This window comes from Pan troglodytes, chromosome 6, assembly GCF_028858775.2.
Source record: "Pan troglodytes isolate AG18354 chromosome 6, NHGRI_mPanTro3-v2.0_pri, whole genome shotgun sequence".
Classification (NCBI taxonomy): Eukaryota; Metazoa; Chordata; class Mammalia; order Primates; family Hominidae; genus Pan; species Pan troglodytes.
In genome coordinates this window covers 109,635,351-109,653,251 of record NC_072404.2, presented here as the reverse complement: position 1 = coordinate 109,653,251, position 17,901 = coordinate 109,635,351, and the positions used below count along the sequence as shown (strand labels likewise).

The following is a 17,901-nucleotide window of genomic DNA, read 5'->3' as shown; positions in this document are numbered from 1 at the left end:
GGTTGCAGTGAGCCGAGATCATGCCACTGCACTCTAGCCTGGGCAACAGAGTGAGACTCTGTCTCAAAAAAAAACAAAAAAAAACAAAACAAAGACAGCAATAAAACTAAGCCAGATGCTGATTTCTTATATAATACAACCTGACTGAGACCATCTGTCCCAATAAACTAAGCCATGGCAATAAGAGTTCTGGGGGTACCACAGCTACAGAGGAGAAATATGGGCAAAGTAGCTGGGAAACAAAGAGTAACATTATTGCATCTAGAAAGACCAAAGGGTGTCTTCAAATTTGTGCCATAACATAAGCATGATTACTTCTTTTTCCCTAAAGTGTCTTGCCTCTAAACCAACATGGTTCCCTACTGGATCACTTCCCATATTTATCAATAAAAAATTTAGTTAAAGAAGTGAAACTTTTCTCTCTTTTTTTTTGAAGACAGTCTGGCTCTGTCGCCCAGGCTGGAGTGCAGTGGCGCTATCCTGGCTCACTATAACCTCCACCTCCTGGGTTCAAGCAATTCTACAGGCATGAGCCACCATACCCAGATAATTTTTTGTATTTTAGTAGGGGTTTCGCCATGTTTCCCAAGCTGGTTTTAAACTCCTGACCTCAAGTGATCCACCTGCCTCAGCTTCCCAAAGTGCTGGGATTACAGGTGTGAGTCACAGTGCCCAGCCTAAATAAGTAAAATTTTTCTAATGCTTTACCATCTTCCTTTATTTAGGAAATATCTAATCCTACTTATCTAAATGGAGAAAGAATTTCATAACATAGGAACAAAAGGCTGGGAATTAGAAAGGGGGAGCAGTTTCCTCACCTTTACATCCGCAAGATTGGATGAAAAAGTTAACAAGCTCCAGAAATCCTGCATCCTGGTCTTGCTTGTAGCTATCCAGCCACTCATCTACCAAAGACTAGGGAAAAAAAATGTAGATGACTTCTGTTTCTGGCAATATGACAGAATAGAAATCCTATATGATCTTCCCAATTGAACCATCTAAACTTCTGTAAAACATTTAAAACATCTTTCACAATGTACTGGTGAACTAGAATGAAAGGTAAAATTTCATATAGGCCAAAAATGAGGTGTAAGTAGCAACCCTGGGAGGTAAACAAACTGACTTTTGCCCTAAAGGTTTCATTAATCCCTGGGGATTTATGACTTTGTATCCAGATGGCTGCATGGAATGCAGAGCACAGGAGGTAGAGCCTAAGCTTTTTCCAAGACGAGTAGTCCAAGAGGAGGCACCTAAATAAAGCTGGGTCCTGCAAAGAGTCAGATCCTCAAGGAAGTGAGATTGAACACTAAACCTACCGGGCAGATAGAGACAGCAAGAAAACTAGCTTGTTATGACCTGAGGGTACAGTGGAGGGAAAAAAAAATAATTCTTTCTTGAGAATTCATAACCATAGTGAGCCCTCAGATCTGGATTTGCAATCAAGATTCACACCACATACATGATCAGAATAATCTTTTTTTTTTCTTTTCCTTTTTTTTTTTTTTTTTTTTTTTGAGATGGAGTCTCACTCTGTAGCCCAAGCTGGAGTGCAATGGTATGATCTCGGCTCACTACAACCTCCACCTCCCACGTTCAAGCAATTCTCCTGCTTCAGCCTCACAAGTAGCTGGGATTACAGGTGTGCGCCACCACGCCTGGCTAATGGCTAATTTTTGTATTTTTAGTAGATACAGGGTTTCACCATATTGGCCAGGCTGATCTCGAACTCCTGACCTCAAGTGAGATCCACCTTAGCCTCCCAAAGTGCTGAGATTACAGGCATGAGCCACCACACCCAGCCCAGAATAATCATTCAGATAATTAAAAGCGATTCAGGCTGGGAGCAGTAACCCAAGTAAAGTGAAACTCATGTTGCCCAGGCTGGTCTACCAAAAACAGAATAATTTAGTCAGGCATGGTGGCACACGCCTATAGTCCCAGCTATGAGAGGGGCTGAGGTGGGAAGATCACCACCTCGCCACTGAGGGAGGTCAAACCAGCAGGGAGCCGTGATAGCACCACTGCACTCCAGCCTAGAAAGAATGAGACCCTGTCTTAAAAAAAAAAAAAAGTGATTCTGGAGTGTCCCCAGACAACTGTCAAAGCAAAAGCAGGTTCCTTTCTTAAAAACCCAGCTTTGGCCTAGGCCCCAAAGAATTCCAACACATAAGAACTCCAGGGAAAATGAGTGGCTCACAATAAAACCTAGTAAAACATATAAAGAAACAAGGCACTGACAGAATTATACTCACAAAGACTTTAGATAATAATCTATCATAGATTATAAAATGACTATGTTTAATAAAATTTTAAAAATAAAAGGGGGAGAATGGGCTAAAAAAAGAAATAAAAGGCCAGGCATGGTGGCTCACACCTGTAATCCCAGCACTTTGGAAGGCCGAGGCCGGCGGATCACGAGGTCAAAAGATCGAGACCATCCCGGCCAACACGGTGAAACCCCATCTCTGCTAAAAATACAAAAATTAGTTGGGCGTGGTGGCATGCATCTGTAATCCCAGCTACTCAGGAGGCTGAGGCAGGAGAATCATGTGAACCCGGGAGGCGGAGGTTGCAGTGAGCCAAGATCACGTCACTGCACTCCAGCCTGGCGACAGAGCAAGACTCCGTCTCATAAAAAAAAAAAAAAAAAAACTAACACGCTGTACAACTGCATATAAGGTGGAAAAGACTTTGGAATTAAAATGTGCTCAGGTCCTTGCAGAAGATAAGAAATCCAAAGGAAGGCAAGCAAAGGTGGAAAAAGAAACAGAAAAGAAAAAACGAATGTACCAACTCAATACTAGGCCATAAGGCTAAGTCTCCATAAATTTATTTCTTTTTTTTTTTTTGAGACAGAGTCTCACTCTGTCATCCAGGCTGGAGTGCCGTGGCACAATCTCAGCTCGCTGCAACCTCCGCCTCCCGAGTTCAAGTAATTCTCATGCCTCAGCCTCCAAAGTGGCTGGGATTACAGACAAACGCCACCACATGCAGCTAATTTTTGTATTTTTAGTAGAGATGGGGTTTCACCATGTTGGCCAGGCTGGTCTCAAACTCCTGGCCTCGAGTGATCTGCCCGCCTCAGCCTCCCCAAGTGCTGGGATCACAGGTGTGAGCCACTGTGCCCGGCCCCTACATAAATTTCAAACACCACATTCCCTGACTACAACACAATGAAGTTAGAAATCAAATAACGAAAATATAACTAGCAAAATTCTATATGTTTGAAAATTTTAAATATTTTCCCAGAAACTATAAAATTACACATTAATGTGGATAAATCTCAAACAATGTTAACTGAAATAATTAAATCATAGAAGCCTGAATAATGGATTCATTTACATAATTAAAGAACATATTCATAGTGGTAACACTATAATGAGAGACGAGAAAGATTAACACAAAATTCACACTAGTGTTTACCTGTGGGTAATAAGGAGACTGTGAAATGGAGTAGAAAGAAGGTACACAAAGGATCTCTACAGCACTATTAATGTTTCATTTCTTGAGCTGGGGCTAGAGATCTGAGTGATCATTTCATTTTTATTTTTTAAACTACATATAAGCTTTGTACACTTTCAGGTATTAGAACTTCAATAAAATTATAAAAAAAGAAACAAGGAAAAAATAATTAAGTGTAATTGTCAAGATGGAGCTAAAAAATAACATGGGTGAACAAGGTGCCACCCACATCCAAGCTTCCTTCCTGTGTCATGCAATGCCTCTCCTCATCTGCTCCATCAATCAATAAAGGCATAATCACTCCTGTGATACCTTTAAGAAAAGAACATGCTCTCTCAAAGCCAGGTGCAGTGACTCACGCCTGTAATCCCAGCACTTTGGGAGGCCAAGGTGGGCAGATCACCTGAGGTCAGAAGTTGGAGGCCAGCCTGGCCAACATGGCGAAACCCCATCTCTACTAAAAATACAAAAAGTAGCTGGGCGTGGTGGCACACGCCTGTAATCCCAGCTACTTGGGAGGCTGAGGCACAAGAATCGCTTGAACCCAGGAGGCAGAGGCTGCAGTGAGCCGAGACTGTGCCACTGCACTCCAGCCTGGGCGACAGAAAGAGACTCTGTCTAAAAAAAAAAAAGAACATGCTCTCTCATTCAAGGTTACCCTTCTATCACTCCAAGGATTCACCCCATAATTTTATCTTTCTTGACATGTTACACTCACTAAAATGTTCACGTCAAATCAAGTTTGTAGACACTTGTCCTTACCACCTTACAAAAGGTGAGATGGTATCAACAGAGGTGAGACACTGCTTTACCTGCATGTCACTTTTGGCGGCTTTCACAGCATTGAAAAGATCATTGGCTGGTGGCTCTGACTGTTTCCGGCTATAACGATGTACCACTCGGGACCCTTTCTTTGGATGTTTTGCCACCTAATATGTATAAAAAGATCAGAAATATGAAAAAAAAACAAAAAAGGTAACAGTGACATTAACACTTGGTTTCATCATTATCACACAAGTAGGCTTAAGCTGCCAATTCCACAGCAGAGTCTGAGTTAGACTCAGTCCTGAAATAATTGATTTTTATACTGTTATGAAGTTTATTAACTTTTTTCCCTTAAAAAAAAAAAAGTCCTTGAGTCCCCTTCCTGTATCTCTATATCCTAACGTCCTTTTCTCTTCTTTTCTCTTCAAAATTTCTCTTCTTCCTATTTCCATCCCTTAATACTTTGTAAATCTTGTCATTTTATGAACCGTATCACCTGAACCTCTTTTAGGTTTTCTTTTTTTTTTTTTTTTTGAGACGGAGTCTCACTCTGTCGCCCAGGCTAGAGTACAGGGGTGCAATCTCGGCTCACTGCAAGCTCTGCCCCCTGGGTTCACGCCATTCTCCTGCCTCAGCCTCCCGAGTAGCTGGGCTGCTTCCCCCACAAGATTCAAAAACAAAAGAAAACTGGCTGACTCACCGGTGTTGTTTTCGGTGGTCGTTTTGCTGCTCTCTTCTTCACATTGCGATTCAAGCTGTCTTCAAAGTCAGTGTCTTCATCAGCTAACAAAGAGTCGCCATTCCTGTGAGAAAGTATGGTTCTCTTTAAATATAACCACCCTATTCTCTCCATATAAAAGGCTAATTAATTATGGTTTCTCTGTCTCTCACCGCACCCCATCTCCATGAGAAAAACATATCCAGATTTTAAGAAAAAATGAGCTTATTGTTAGTAGGAAGTTGGGACAGTCTTTTTTTTTTTTTTTTTTTGAGACGGAGTTTCACTCTTGTCACCCAGGCTGGAGTGCAATGGCATGATCTCAGCTCACTGCAACCTCCGCCTCCCAGGTTCAAGCGATTCTCCTACCTCAGCCTCCCGAGTAGCTGGGATTACAGGTGTTTCACCGTGTTGGCCAGGGTGGTCTCAAACTCCTGACTTCAGGTGATCCACCCGCGTCGGCCTCCCAAAGTGTTGGAATTATAGGCATGAGCCACCACACCCGGCCAGGACAAAGCCTTAAAGGAAAACTTTCACGTGAAAGCAATGGAGACGAAGAATGAGGAAATGAGGCAGGAGAAGGACAACCCTTCCTAGTATTCTCTCCGAAGAAGAGAATCAAATGATACTCACTTAGCAGGTAGCGAGATCACTGCTCTTTGTAGAGAAAGATAATCATGGCTCAGGAAGTCATCTATCATTCATCCATAAACGGGAGAGTAATATGTACCTAGAGTTAAATTTCACCCCCTTGAAACATAAACCACATGTCTTATCAATTCAAGTTTATAACTTTGATATAATCTGGTCCCCCACAGCAGCACTGACAGAAACAGAAATGATTCAGAGAAAGCCAATTAAAACAGCCAGGGGATAAAGCAGATCTGTATGAAATTCGCTTTTTTCCTTCTGGAAAGGTAAAAAACCAAGATATATTATTATAACCTACACAGAATAAACTCATATATGGTAATAAATAAGGATACACAGACCTATTTACAAAATCCCCAAGTAGAAGAAATAGGGGACACTAGCCAAAAAGTATATACAATTTGCCAGGCAACAAATAAAGAACTCTTTACTCCCCCATCTGCCAGCTCTCAGCCCCCACCAGGGTTGGTACATGCTGAACATAGAAATGTGTTTAAGAGAGGTTTAGACAAGATGGATGATGGATTAAAAACAGGATGTGCTTGAACCCAGGAGGCGGAGGTTGCAGTAAGCCGAGATCGCGCCACTGCACTCCAGCCTGGGCGACAGGGCGAGACTCCGTCTCAAAAAAAAAAAAAAAACAGGATGTACTACTATTTTGATGTCTACAACATCTAGGACCGCCAAAAAAAACACCTGGAGCTGGAGGGAGGGTGTCACTGTGCTGAACGAGTATAGCACTTCTGGTGTTTTCACACAGTCCCACGCATATTATCATCAATGTGGGAAAACGAGGGGGAAGGCTGCCAGGGACACAGGAAGTGGCCACACAATGCAACATCTACTTACCCCTCTGAGGTATGGTTTGAGTCCCTGTCATCAAAGGGTAGACTGGCAGAGGAACTAGAAGATGCAGACAAGGCCCTCTTGGTATCTCCCATAGCTCTTTGCAACGGGGAAGACATGCTTGGAGAGGAGGAGCTATGAGGACAGGAAGATGAGGACCACAGGGTAGGTATGGCGATCCAGCTGGGGAAGAAAGAGAAGAAAGGGCTCCTACCACAGCACTTCTCCATCCCCAGCCCTGACCAGTCCCTTTCTTTCCAAGGGAATGGTTCTAGAACTCTGGGGTCAGGTGAGGGGGACCAAAAACTAAGACAAAGGCTGGGCACCGTGGCTCATGCCTATAATCCCAGCACTTTGGGAGGCCAAGGCAGGAGGATGGCTTGAGCCCAGGAGTTCAAGACCAGCCTGGGCAATACAGCAAGACCCCATTTCTAAAAAAAAAAATAATCATCATCATTAGTCAGGTGTGGTAGAGCATGCCTGTATTCAGCTATTCAGGAGGCTGAGGTGGGAGGACTGCTTGAGTCCAGGAGTTCAAGGCTGCAGTGAGCTACGATCGCACCACTGTACTCCATCCAGCTTGGGTGACAGAAGAAGACCCTGTCCCCCCTCAAAAAAATAGTAATAATAAATAAGACAAATGGCTGGGCACAGTGACTCATGCCTGTAATCCCAGCACTTTGGGAGGTCGAGGCAGGCAGATCACCTGAGGTCAGGGGTTCGAGACCAGCCTGACCAACATAGAGAAACCCCATTTCTACTAAAAATACAAAATTATCCAGGTGTGGTGGCATATGCCTGTAATTCCAGCTACTTGGGAGGCTGAGGCAGGAGAATCGCTTGAACCTAGAAGGCGGAGGTTGTGGTGAGCTGAGATCGTGCCACTGCACTCCAGCCTGGGCAACAAGAGTGAAACTCCATCTCAAAATAAATAAATAAATAAGACAAAGAGCTGACCTAAGGCATCAAGGGATTAAGCACAACAACACCCCAGAAACTGGCCAGCAGGTTTGGAGTTGCTCTCCAAAAGCTGAGGAAGTCACACACCAGGGTAGCTTCAGACACATCTCTCTCTAGAGGCTGTGGAAGTGCAAACTGCCTACTGCAAGGAAATTTAACTCATAAGTTTTTTCTTTAAAAAAAAAAATGCATACTGGGTGTGGTAGATCATACTTGTAATCCCAGAACTTTAGGCGGCTGAGGCGGGAGGACTGCTTGAGCCCAGTAGTTCAAGACCAACCTGGGCAACATAGCAAGACCCCATCTCTACAAAAAATAAGCAAAAACTAGCTAGGTGTTGTTGCGCACACCTGTGGTCCCAGCTACTCAGGAGGCTGAGACAGGAGGACTGCTTGAGCCCAGCAGTTTGAGACCAGCCTTGGCAACATGAGACACACCCAAAAAAAAAAAAAAAAAAAAAACCCAAGCAAGGCACACACCAGGGCAGCTTCAGACACAGCCCTCTCTAGAGGCTTCAGAAGTGTAAACTGCCTGCTGCAAGGGAATTTAACTCATAATTAAAAAAAAAAAAAAAAGGCAAGGTGCCCAAAGTGGCTCAAACCTGGAATCCCAGCACTTTGAGCAGCTGAAGCAGGAGGACTGCCTAACCCTACGAGTTCAAAATCAGCCTGGGCAACATAGCAAGATCCTGTCTCTACGAAAAAACCAAACCAAAACCAAAAAAACTAGCCAGGTGTGGTGGTGCACCTGTAGTCCCAGCTACTCGGCAGAATGAAGCGGGACGATCGCCTGAGCCCAGGAGGTCGAGGCTGCAGCGAGCTATGACTGCACCACTGCACTCCAGCCTGGGCAACAGAGCGAGACTCTGTCTCAAAAAAAAAAAAAAAAAGTAATGACAAATAAATAAAATAAGGCAAAGAGTGGACCTAAAGCACCAAGGGATTACAGACACCAGAAACTGGGCAGTGGGTTTGGAATTGCTCTCCAAAAGCCGAGGCGTGGTGCACAGTGCTCCCGCCTATAATCCCAGTACTTTGGGAGGGCGAAGCGGGAGCATCGCTTGGGTCCAGGAGTTCAAGATCAGCCTGGGCCACATAGCAAGGCCCTGTCTCTAAAAAAAAAAAATTAAATGGAAAAAAAAAAAAAAGCCAAGCAAGGCAGACAGCAGGGCAGCTTCAGACGCACCCCTCTCTGGAGGCTTCGGAAGTATAAACCGCCCTCTGCAAGGGAACTTACAGGTTTTTTAAAATGAAATAAAAAAAATAAAGAAAGAAATAAGAAAAAAAATACAAGAAGACCCCAGGCTTTCGTTTCCAGAGGACTAGCACCTGATTCCACCTGGAATGGAACAGGAGGCTCTTAAGGATTTGGGGGTGGAGGCGCCATGAGAATAGGGCTGGAAACGCAAAAGGAGGAAAGGCAGGTGCGCGTTTCCTATTTTTCCAGAAGGTAAAAATATCTACGACTGCCCCTGGGGTAAGCGGCTCCAGGATAAAGAGCCTTCCAAGCGCCTAAGAGAATGGACTCTCAGTCTATGGAGGCCTGGGGAGAGGATTCTCCAGCTCTGTGGCGGAGGCCATTGGGGGCACGGCCCGGGAAGGCTCCTAGTGTCAGGGCCGGGAGGGTCGCGAGAGGGCCTATTCTTGGGTCAAGGAGAAACCTCACTGTCAGAGCCTGGAAGAGTGACTTCTGGCCGAGCAGGGTTCAGGGAAAGTCCCCACCTCAGGTCCCTCGGGTGTCTCTGGCCACCCCACCTTCCACACAGGCGCCCGCCGCTGCCCTTCCGGGGGCGAAAGATTCCAGAAAAGCGCGGGAACGTACAAGACACGCTGTGCGCAAGCGCAATCCCAACGGCTCGCCCAGGGCCAGTAGCTATCGCGAGGTTTGGAAGTGTGCGAGCTGATGCGCGCCACGTTTGAGACACGCCGCTCCACAGCCTCGTGTGGCCTCAAGCTCTCAGGCGTCCTGCCCTCTCACGTGGGCTTGGGCACGCGGGCGGCCCGCTTTAGCCCCGCCCCCACCCAGGTCCCACCCCCGCTACCCTCAATCTCCTACTCCATTGGGCGGGTTTTGGACCAGACTGGTAGTAACCCCTTTAATCTGGCTTCTCAATTGCCATAGGCTAGGTTCCACCCAGGCCCCGCCTTTTGAGCCGGATCGCCACGCCCCCGATGGAGACCACGCCCCTATTTCACCAACCTCCTGAGTGCCGGCCGGGTCCCGCCCCCCTGCCGAGCTTCCGCGCTACATTGGCTTAATTTCTTCCTTGCCCCCGCCCCTGAAGCCGGCTCCGAGCCATTATTGGTGGGGCCCCGCCTCGGGCCCCGCCCCCTGTCCGGCTCCCCGCTCCCATTGTCTCGGCAGATGCCGCCTGGTCCAGCTATCGTGCTCGGTATTCAGTTTTCCGGGGCAGCGCTCTTTCTCTGGCCCGCGGAGCGGTCCCGCGGCCGAGTACCGGATTCCCGAGTTTGGGAGGCTCTGCTTTCCTCCCTAGGACCCACTTTGCCGTCCTGGGGTGGCTGCAGTTATGTCCGCGCTGCGACCTCTCCTGCTTCTGCTGCTGCCTCTGTGTCCCGGTCCTGGTCCCGGACCCGGGAGCGAGGCAAAGGTCACCCGGAGTTGTGCAGAGACCCGGCAGGTGCTGGGGGCCCGGGGATATAGCTTAAACCTAATCCCTCCCGCCCTGATCTCAGGTGAGGAGAAAGAGGAAGACTAGAGAATTGGGGGTGGGGGGCGGGGGCGGGGCCTCCTCATCTCACAATAACTCTCTTCCTTTTCAGAGTGACCGTTATACTAATCTTTTCATCCCACAGTAATGTCTGTTCTCCTCCTGTAACTTCCTTACCGGGATCACAATAACCCTCCTATGCAAAGAATAGCGCTCTTACTCCATCCCCACCCCAGGAATCCCCTCCTCCTAATTAACACCCCCCATGTGTTTCTTTCTTCACAGCCATGTTCTCCTCGCTGTTTCTATTAGCCCCTTCTATGAGAATACTTTATTGCTCACCAAGTAACCCCACCCTTCCAAGCCCCATTCTTCATCCCCTAGAAGCTGTTCTCCAAGTCCCTCGAGGTCTGGGGTGTGGACATTGGGGAGGGTCACCTGAGGACACTCTGACCACTGACTTGGCCCTCAGGGCAGCTGTTAAATAGATGATCCCGTGGCTAATGGGAGTGAACTTGGGATGGGTCAGGAGACAATAAGGTAGGGGATAGGTTCAGGTGGGGAAGAGGGTGCAGACAATAGAAAAGAGACCAGGCAGGTAGAAGAGAAGGCATAGTCCCCAGAGATAGGTGGGAAATGGAAGGGATTTTAGGATATCACTTCCCACCATTCCTTCACGTCTCCTCTGTCCAGGTGAGCACCTCCGGGTCTGTCCCCAGGAGTACACCTGCTGTTCCAGTGAGACAGAGCAGAGGCTGATCAGGGAGACTGAGGCCACCTTCCGAGGCCTGGTGGAGGACAGCGGCTCCTTTCTGGTTCACACACTGGCTGCCAGGCACAGAAAATTTGATGGTGAGGACCTGGGGTCCCCAAACTCGGCTTCACAGCTCCTCTCGGTGCTTAGGACCCCAGCAAGGCTCCTGTCCCCACTCCTTACTCCATCTGTGAAGACTCCATCCCCTCCCAGCCCGCCCACCCCCCAGACTCTGTCTCCAGGGCCCTGCCCTCCCCCATTCCCTGTCTGCCCCATCTCTGAGAGTTACTCAGTTTCTGATTCACTTGTCTTTTCTCTTCTCTCCCATCTCCTCCTGCCTCTGCCTGTTCACTTTTCTCCCCATTCTCTGGCCTGACCCGCCTTCCACCTGTTCCCTGCATTTGCTGCAGAGTTTTTTCTGGAGATGCTCTCAGTAGCCCAGCACTCTCTGACCCAGCTCTTCTCCCACTCCTACGGCCGCCTGTATGCCCAGCACGCCCTCATATTCAATGGCCTGTTCTCTCGGCTGCGAGACTTCTATGGGGAATCTGGTGAGGGGTTGGATGACACCCTGGCGGATTTCTGGGCACAGCTCCTGGAGAGAGTGTTCCCGCTGCTGCACCCACAGTACAGCTTCCCCCCTGACTACCTGCTCTGCCTCTCACGCTTGGCCTCATCTACCGATGGCTCTCTGCAGCCCTTTGGGGACTCACCCCGCCGCCTCCGCCTGCAGGTGAGGGATCCTGAGGCCTGAGCTTCAACCACTTCTGACCTAGTGACCCCTGAACTGTGCACCACTCACCTCCAAACTGGCGTGCTCCAGTCACCTCTGACCTGGTGATCCCCCATCCTGCATTGAAGCCATTTCTGACCTGGTGATCCCTATCCTGAGCTTTACTCACCACTGCCCGACCCAGTGCCCCTTGGTCTTCTTGAAGCAGATGCCCCTGCCCCTGCCACCTCCCATTCTGAGCCCTAGTTTCACACAAACACTCACCTGCCCTTAGCCTCCAGCCACCTTTGTGCCAACCCCTCCCTAATCCTAACACCTTGACTTCCTCTGGTTCAACTAAACAGGAATTGTGCATTCAATACGCAAAAGGCATTTTCTTTTATAGTATCACATTTAGTTGTCATCATAACCCTGTGGGGTAGACAGTCATCCCCTTATTTTACAGATGAGAAAACTGAGGCTCCCAGAGATTAAGCTTTTCAGCCAGTAAGTGGCAGAGCCGTGGCTCACACCCAGGTCTTCTGGCTCCAAGTTCAGTGTTAGTTCCGATACACAATTTCTCTCTCTCTAAGCCCTGTACAACATAATCCCTCCATCTCTTCCCAAGCCTTCCTTTGTTTTTCTTTAAGACTATAATTCCTGTGGGGGCTCTTGAACCTGCCTCTCTGTACCACCCAACACTCGACCCACTCTGAGAGAACCCCACACACCCAACCCTCACTGCTCTTGATGCAGTCTCTTGGCTCCAGTCTTGACTGACCCATAACAACCTTGTGGTTTTTCTCACCTTCTTTGCCTTCTCCCAGATAACCCGGACCCTGGTGGCTGCCCGAGCCTTTGTGCAGGGCCTGGAGACTGGAAGAAATGTGGTCAGCGAAGCGCTTAAGGTTGGAGGGGGCCTGAGTATGGGCAGGGCCCAGGGAGGGAGAGGCGGAAGTGAGAGAGACCCCACAAGGAAGAAACAGCCACCAGCCAGCAGGACAAGCCTTGGGCTCTGTCTGCCTCCAGGCCCTGGTGTCCTAGGATGAATTAGGAAGGAGGGGGCTGGAGTGAAACCTCCAATGGTCCACGATCCATGATCTCTGACCCCCTCCTCCCCTCCGTGGACCCATACCCTCTTCAGTCCCCAAGGGCCTGCTCATCTCCATAGCAGTAGGAGATTGGTACTGCCCCCGCCCAACCCCCCAGGATCCCTCAATGACTCCACTTCCTTGCTGCTGAAGGCCAGATGCCTGGCTTGGCCTCTCTCACTGCCCATCCTCTACCTGACCTCCCAGCCTCACCTTCTGCCTCCTGACTGCCTCCTCCCTCCCCAGCTGTGATGGGCTCACTCTTGTCCTTGAATGTTCCCTCCACCCCTAACTGCCTCTCTATTTCCACCCCTCCCACGAATCAGAGTCAGCAACCTGGAACCTCCCTCCTCAGATCTGTGACAGTCTCACCTGCTGCCACGTGGGGTCACCAACCCTAGGTGTAGGGTGGGGTATGTGATTTCTGTCTGTGCCCAGCCAGGCTGAGAGCAGCCACAACGTTTGTGGAGGACACAGCCCCACTCTCTGCCCCCAGGTGCCGGTGTCTGAAGGCTGCAGCCAGGCTCTGATGCGTCTCATCGGCTGTCCCCTGTGCCGGGGGGTCCCCTCACTTATGCCCTGCCAGGGCTTCTGCCTCAACGTGGTTCGTGGCTGTCTCAGCAGCAGGGGACTGGAGCCTGACTGGGGCAACTATCTGGGTGAGGGGATTCAAGAAAGCCTGGAGCCAGGCATGGTGGCTCACACCTGTAATCACAGCACTTTGAGAGGCTGAGGCAGGAGGATCACTTGAGGCCAGGAGTTGGAGCCCAGCTGGGGCAACATAGCTAGACGCCATCTCAAGAAAGAAAGAAAGAAAGAGAGAGAGAAAGAAAGAGAGAGAGACAGAGAAAGAAAGAAGGAAAGAAGGAAGGAAAGAAAGAAAAAGAAAGAAAGAAAAAAAAGAAAGAAATCAGCCAGGCATGGTAGTGCCCGCGCCTGTAGTCCCAGTTACTCCTGAGGCTGAGGCAGGAGGATCACTTGAGGCCAGGAGTTGGAGGCCAGCCTGGGCAACGTAGCTAGACCGCATCTCTACCAAAAAAAAAAAAAGAAAGAAATTATCAGGCATGGTGGCACACATGCCTGTTGTCCCAGTTACTCCAGAGGCTGAGGCAGGAGGCTCCCTTGATCCCAGGAGTTAGAGGCTGCAGTAAGCTATGATGATGCCACTATACTCCAACCTGGGCAAGACAGTAAGACCCTGTCTTTAAAAAATCCTAAAATTGGCCAGGCACGGTGGCTCACGCTTGTAATCCTAGCACTTTGGGAGGCGGAGGCAGGCGGATCACAAGGACAGGACAGGAGTTCAAGACCAGCTTGGCCGGCTGGGCGTGATGGCTCATGCCTGTAATCCCAGCACTTTGGGAGGCCGAGGTGGGTGGATCAAGAGATCAGGAGTTCGAGACCAGCCTGGCCAACATGGTGAAACCCCATCTCTACTAAAAATACAAAAATTAGCCGGGCGTGGTGGCATGCACCTGTAGTCCCAGCTACTTGGGACGCTGAGGCAGAAGAATCACTTGAACCCGGGAGGCAGAGATTGCAGTGAGCCAAGATCATGCCATTGCACTCCAGCCTGGGTGACAGATGAGACTTTTTTTTTTGAGACAAAGACCAGCTTGGCCAATATGGTGAAACCCCTTCTCTACCGGAAAAAAAAATATATATATATACACATATATATATACACATATATATACGTATATGTATACACACACATATATATACACACACATATATATACACAGATATATATACGCACATATATACACACATATATACACGTATATATACGTATATATACACATATATATACACATATATATATACACATATATATACACACACACACATATATATATACACACACACACACATATATATATATACAAAAATTAGCCGGCATGGTGGCAGGCGCCTATAGTCTCAGCTACTCCGGAGGCTGAGGCAGAAGAATCGCTTGAACCCAGGAGGCAGAGGTTGCAGTGACCCGAGATCGCGCCACTGCACTCCATCCAGCCTGGGCGACAGAGTGAGACTATGTCTCAAAAAAAAAAAAAAATCCTAAAATCCTAAAATTTAAATTTAAATTTTAAAAAAGTCTGGGATGGAGGAGGGTCCTGAGTAAGGCTGGGGGTGAAATGGAGAGGGGCTCTAAAGCCAAACTGGGGGGAAACATGAGAGGGAGCTCATGTGAGTTTCCCCCAAACACTTTGCTGCTTCTCTAAGGCCCGAGTGAGGATTTTCAGGAACATCCTAGTTCAGTATCACCACTCATCCCATCCTTTCTCTTTCTCTCCCTCCCTTAAGATGGTCTCCTGATCCTGGCTGATAAGCTCCAGGGCCCCTTTTCCTTTGAGCTGGCGGCTGAGTCCATTGGGGTGAAGATCTCGGAGGGTTTGATGTACCTGCAGGAAAACAGTGCGAAGGTGTCCGCCCAGGTACAGGGGAGAGAAGGGTGGAGGTGAGGCCCGGGGCGGGGACGGTGTGGGTGTCAGAGAGGCAGTATAGGGGATCTGGGAAGAGACTCTGGGGTCAGAGTGGGGACGCAGTGTGGTTTCCCCCCAGGGTGACTGTGTGAGGTCTCTTCCCGGTGCCGCAGGTGTTTCAGGAGTGCGGCCCCCCCGACCCGGTGCCTGCCCGCAACCGTCGAGCCCCGCCGCCCCGGGAAGAGGCGGGCCGGCTGTGGTCGATGGTGACCGAGGAGGAGCGGCCCACGACGGCCGCGGGCACCAACCTGCACCGGCTGGTGCGTGGGATGACCAAGAGTTGGGGGCGGGGGGGCCCGGGGCCGGGGATGGTTGTGGGGGTCGCGCTCCAGCTCGCCCCGCCCCCTCTCGCCCGCCCAGGTGTGGGAGCTCCGCGAGCGTCTGGCCCGGATGCGGGGCTTCTGGGCCCGGCTGTCCCTGACGGTGTGCGGAGACTCTCGCATGGCAGCGGACGCCTCGCTGGAGGCGGCGCCCTGCTGGACCGGAGCCGGGCGGGGCCGGTGAGCCTCGGGGGCGTCGGGGGGCAGCAGGGGGCGGGACCGCGGCCGGGAGGGGCGGGGCCGCGGCCGGGAGGGGCGGGGCCGCGGCCGGGAGGGGCGGGGCCGCGGCCGGGAGGGGCGGGGCCGCGCGCGCTAGCTGGCGCTTCGGGGCTGCTCTGCTCGCAGGTACTTGCCGCCAGTGGTCGGGGGCTCCCCGGCCGAGCAGGTCAACAACCCCGAGCTCAAGGTGGACGCCTCGGGCCCCGATGTCCCGACACGGCGGCGTCGGCTACAGCTCCGGGCGGCCACGGCCAGAATGAAAGCGGCCGCACTGGGACACGACCTGGACGGGCAGGACGCGGGTGAGACCCCTGCATCCCTGAGCCTGAGCCCCGCCCACTGCCCTGAAGCCTCTCCCCTCTCCTGGTAGTTCCCGCCCGTGCCTCTGCTCTTAGTGTTCATTCATTAATTCACTAATTCATTCAACGAGCATTTATTGAGCGTTGACCTGAAAGACTGGGGGTAACAGATCAATGAGGGGGTCTGTATCCTTTCGGGCCAGTAGGGGAGACACGAAAACATTCTTAAAGAACAGTGGGAAGCCCCTTATAATGGGCAAAGGGCAGTGGGAAAATGGGGGAGGGGGCAACTTGGGGGAGGCTGGGAAGCCAGGGTGGTGGGTGACATTGAGCTGGCTCCGCAGGGTGGAGTTTGCCAAACAGAGAAGCAAGGCACAGACACTCATTGTTTTCTTCTCTCCTTCTATCTGTCTCTGTCTCTCTTTGTCACTCTTCCTGCACCCCTCTTCCTGGCTGCTTTCTGCTTCTGTGTACTTCTGATTTTTCTGTTTTTTCCTGTTATCCTCTCGCCCCATCTGCCTGTTTTTTTTTTTTTCTCTCTCTGTCTCACTGTCTCCCATCATGATCTCTCCCCCCATGTCTGCTGTCGGATCTCTCTCCTTCCTTCTCTCCCTGCCTTCCTGTCACTCATGGTCTTTCTCCCTTCCCCAACCCGGCATCCACCTGTGTCTCCCTCCCTTGCCTCTCTCTTTCTGTTTTTATCTCAATTTCTTTTCCTCCCTCTGTCTCCCTCTGCTTCTCCCTCCCATCCTGCTCTGTCCCTCTTCTTCCTTGCAGATGAGGATGCCAGCGGCTCTGGAGGGGGACAGCAGTATGCAGATGACTGGATGGCTGGGGCTGTGGCTCCCCCAGCCCGGCCTCCTCGGCCTCCATACCCTCCTAGAAGGGATGGTTCTGGGGGCAAAGGAGGAGGTGGCAGTGCCCGCTACAACCAGGGCCGGAGCAGGAGTGGGGGGGCATCTATTGGTTTTCACACCCAAACCATCCTCATTCTCTCCCTCTCAGCCCTGGCCCTGCTTGGACCTCGATAACGGGGGAGGGGTGCCCTAGCATCAGAAGGGTTCATGGCCCTTTCCCCTCCTGCCCCCTCAGCTGGGCCTGGGGAGGAGTCGAAGGGGGCTGCAGAGAGGGCAGAGAAGGGACTTTGCAGGTGAATGGCTGGGGCCCCAAATCCAGGAGATTTTCATCAGAGGTGGGTGGGTGTTCACAATATTTATTTTTTCATTTGGTAATGGGAGGGGGGCCTGGGGGTATTTATTTAGGAGGGAGTGTGGTTTCCTTAGAGGGTATAGTCTCCAGCCCTCTAAGGCTGGGGCTGGTGATCAGCCCCAACAGAGAAAATGAGGAGTTTAGAGTTGCAGCTGGGGAAGGGGTTTGAAGGAAGTTGGAAGTGGGGAGGGGTGGGGGCATCTGGTCTCAGAAATGGACCAGCTGGATGCAGGGCAGGGGACTGAGAGTGCTTGAGTAGGATGTGAGACTTCATGGGCCTGGGTTCTGTTGAGTTTTTTCAGTATCAATTTCTTAAACCAAATTTTAAAAAAAACAAGGTGGGGGGGTGCTCATCTCGTGACCTCTGCCACCCACATCCTTCACAAACTCCATGTTTCAGTGTTTGAGTCCATGTTTATTCTGCAAATAAATGGTAATGTATTGGACCCCATGTGTGGCTTCTGTGCTGTCACCATCAGTGCCTGAGCCCTGGCTCCTAGCAGAGGTCTCAGAGCCTCTGTGACTGGCTCATTTTCTGCCGGCTTTTCACTTCCCTTGGCACCTGTCCCCCAGGAGGCGGGCCTAGACAATAACCTCTGATCTCCAAATTGCCCACCCTCTGGGCCTCTGAGCATCTTCGTTTGTACAACAGGGAGAATTGTGGGGACCAAATAGAATCTGTGTGAAAAAGCACCTTGTCACCTGCAAAATGCTCTTTGAACATGAGGCTTTTTTTTTTTT

The 17,901-nt window shown here is 50.2% G+C and overlaps 2 protein-coding genes across 24 annotated transcripts in view; one reads left to right on the top strand and one right to left on the bottom strand.

Annotated features, from left to right (window-relative positions):
• The window catches only part of STAG3 (STAG3 cohesin complex component), a 36,734-nt gene extending 27,222 nt beyond the window's left edge, over positions 1-9,512 (bottom strand). For 3 of the 22 annotated variants that reach the window (XM_063814814.1, XM_063814817.1, XM_063814819.1), the window contains exons 1-6: positions 9,124-9,223; positions 6,446-6,625; positions 5,579-5,675; positions 4,928-5,030; positions 4,275-4,391; positions 819-915 (exon numbers count right to left, since the gene is read on the bottom strand). In XM_063814814.1, the coding sequence (XP_063670884.1) occupies positions 819-915; positions 4,275-4,391; positions 4,928-5,030; positions 5,579-5,646 (385 nt within the window). In that variant the 5' untranslated portion in view covers positions 5,647-5,675; positions 6,446-6,625; positions 9,124-9,223. Of the gene's footprint in view, positions 1-818; positions 916-4,274; positions 4,392-4,927; positions 5,031-5,578; positions 5,676-6,445; positions 6,626-9,067 lie in introns of those variants that run through there. The other 19 variants (XM_024357945.3, XM_024357946.3, XM_519253.7 and 16 more) reach the window with 14 other exon arrangements.
• Positions 9,382-17,606, top strand: GPC2 (glypican 2). Of its 2 annotated transcripts, none has more exons than XM_024357947.3 (10): positions 9,382-10,095; positions 10,764-10,922; positions 11,235-11,557; positions 12,364-12,444; positions 13,124-13,286; positions 14,935-15,065; positions 15,193-15,373; positions 15,474-15,613; positions 15,779-15,954; positions 16,729-17,606. In XM_024357947.3, the coding sequence occupies exons 1-10, from the start codon at positions 9,930-9,932 to the stop codon at positions 16,730-16,732; spliced, it is 1,524 nt and encodes a 507-aa protein (XP_024213715.1). In that variant the 5' UTR covers positions 9,382-9,929; the 3' UTR covers positions 16,733-17,606. The 2 variants fall into 2 exon arrangements, with proteins under 2 accessions (XP_024213715.1, XP_016813335.1); XM_016957846.3 differs by having other exon boundaries at positions 9,461-10,095; positions 15,227-15,373.
• Positions 17,607-17,901: the final 295 nt, after the last annotated feature.

Coding starts and splice junctions, on each gene's coding strand:
- GPC2 (XM_016957846.3), top strand. CDS start 9,930: ATGTCCGCGCTGCGACCTCTCCTGCTTCTGCTGCTGCCTCTGTGTCCC. Junction 10,096..10,763: donor CCCTCCCGCCCTGATCTCAG/GTGAGGAGAAAG, acceptor TCCTCTGTCCAG/GTGAGCACCTCCGGGTCTGT. Junction 13,287..14,934: donor TGACTGGGGCAACTATCTGG/GTGAGGGGATTC, acceptor CCCTCCCTTAAG/ATGGTCTCCTGATCCTGGCT.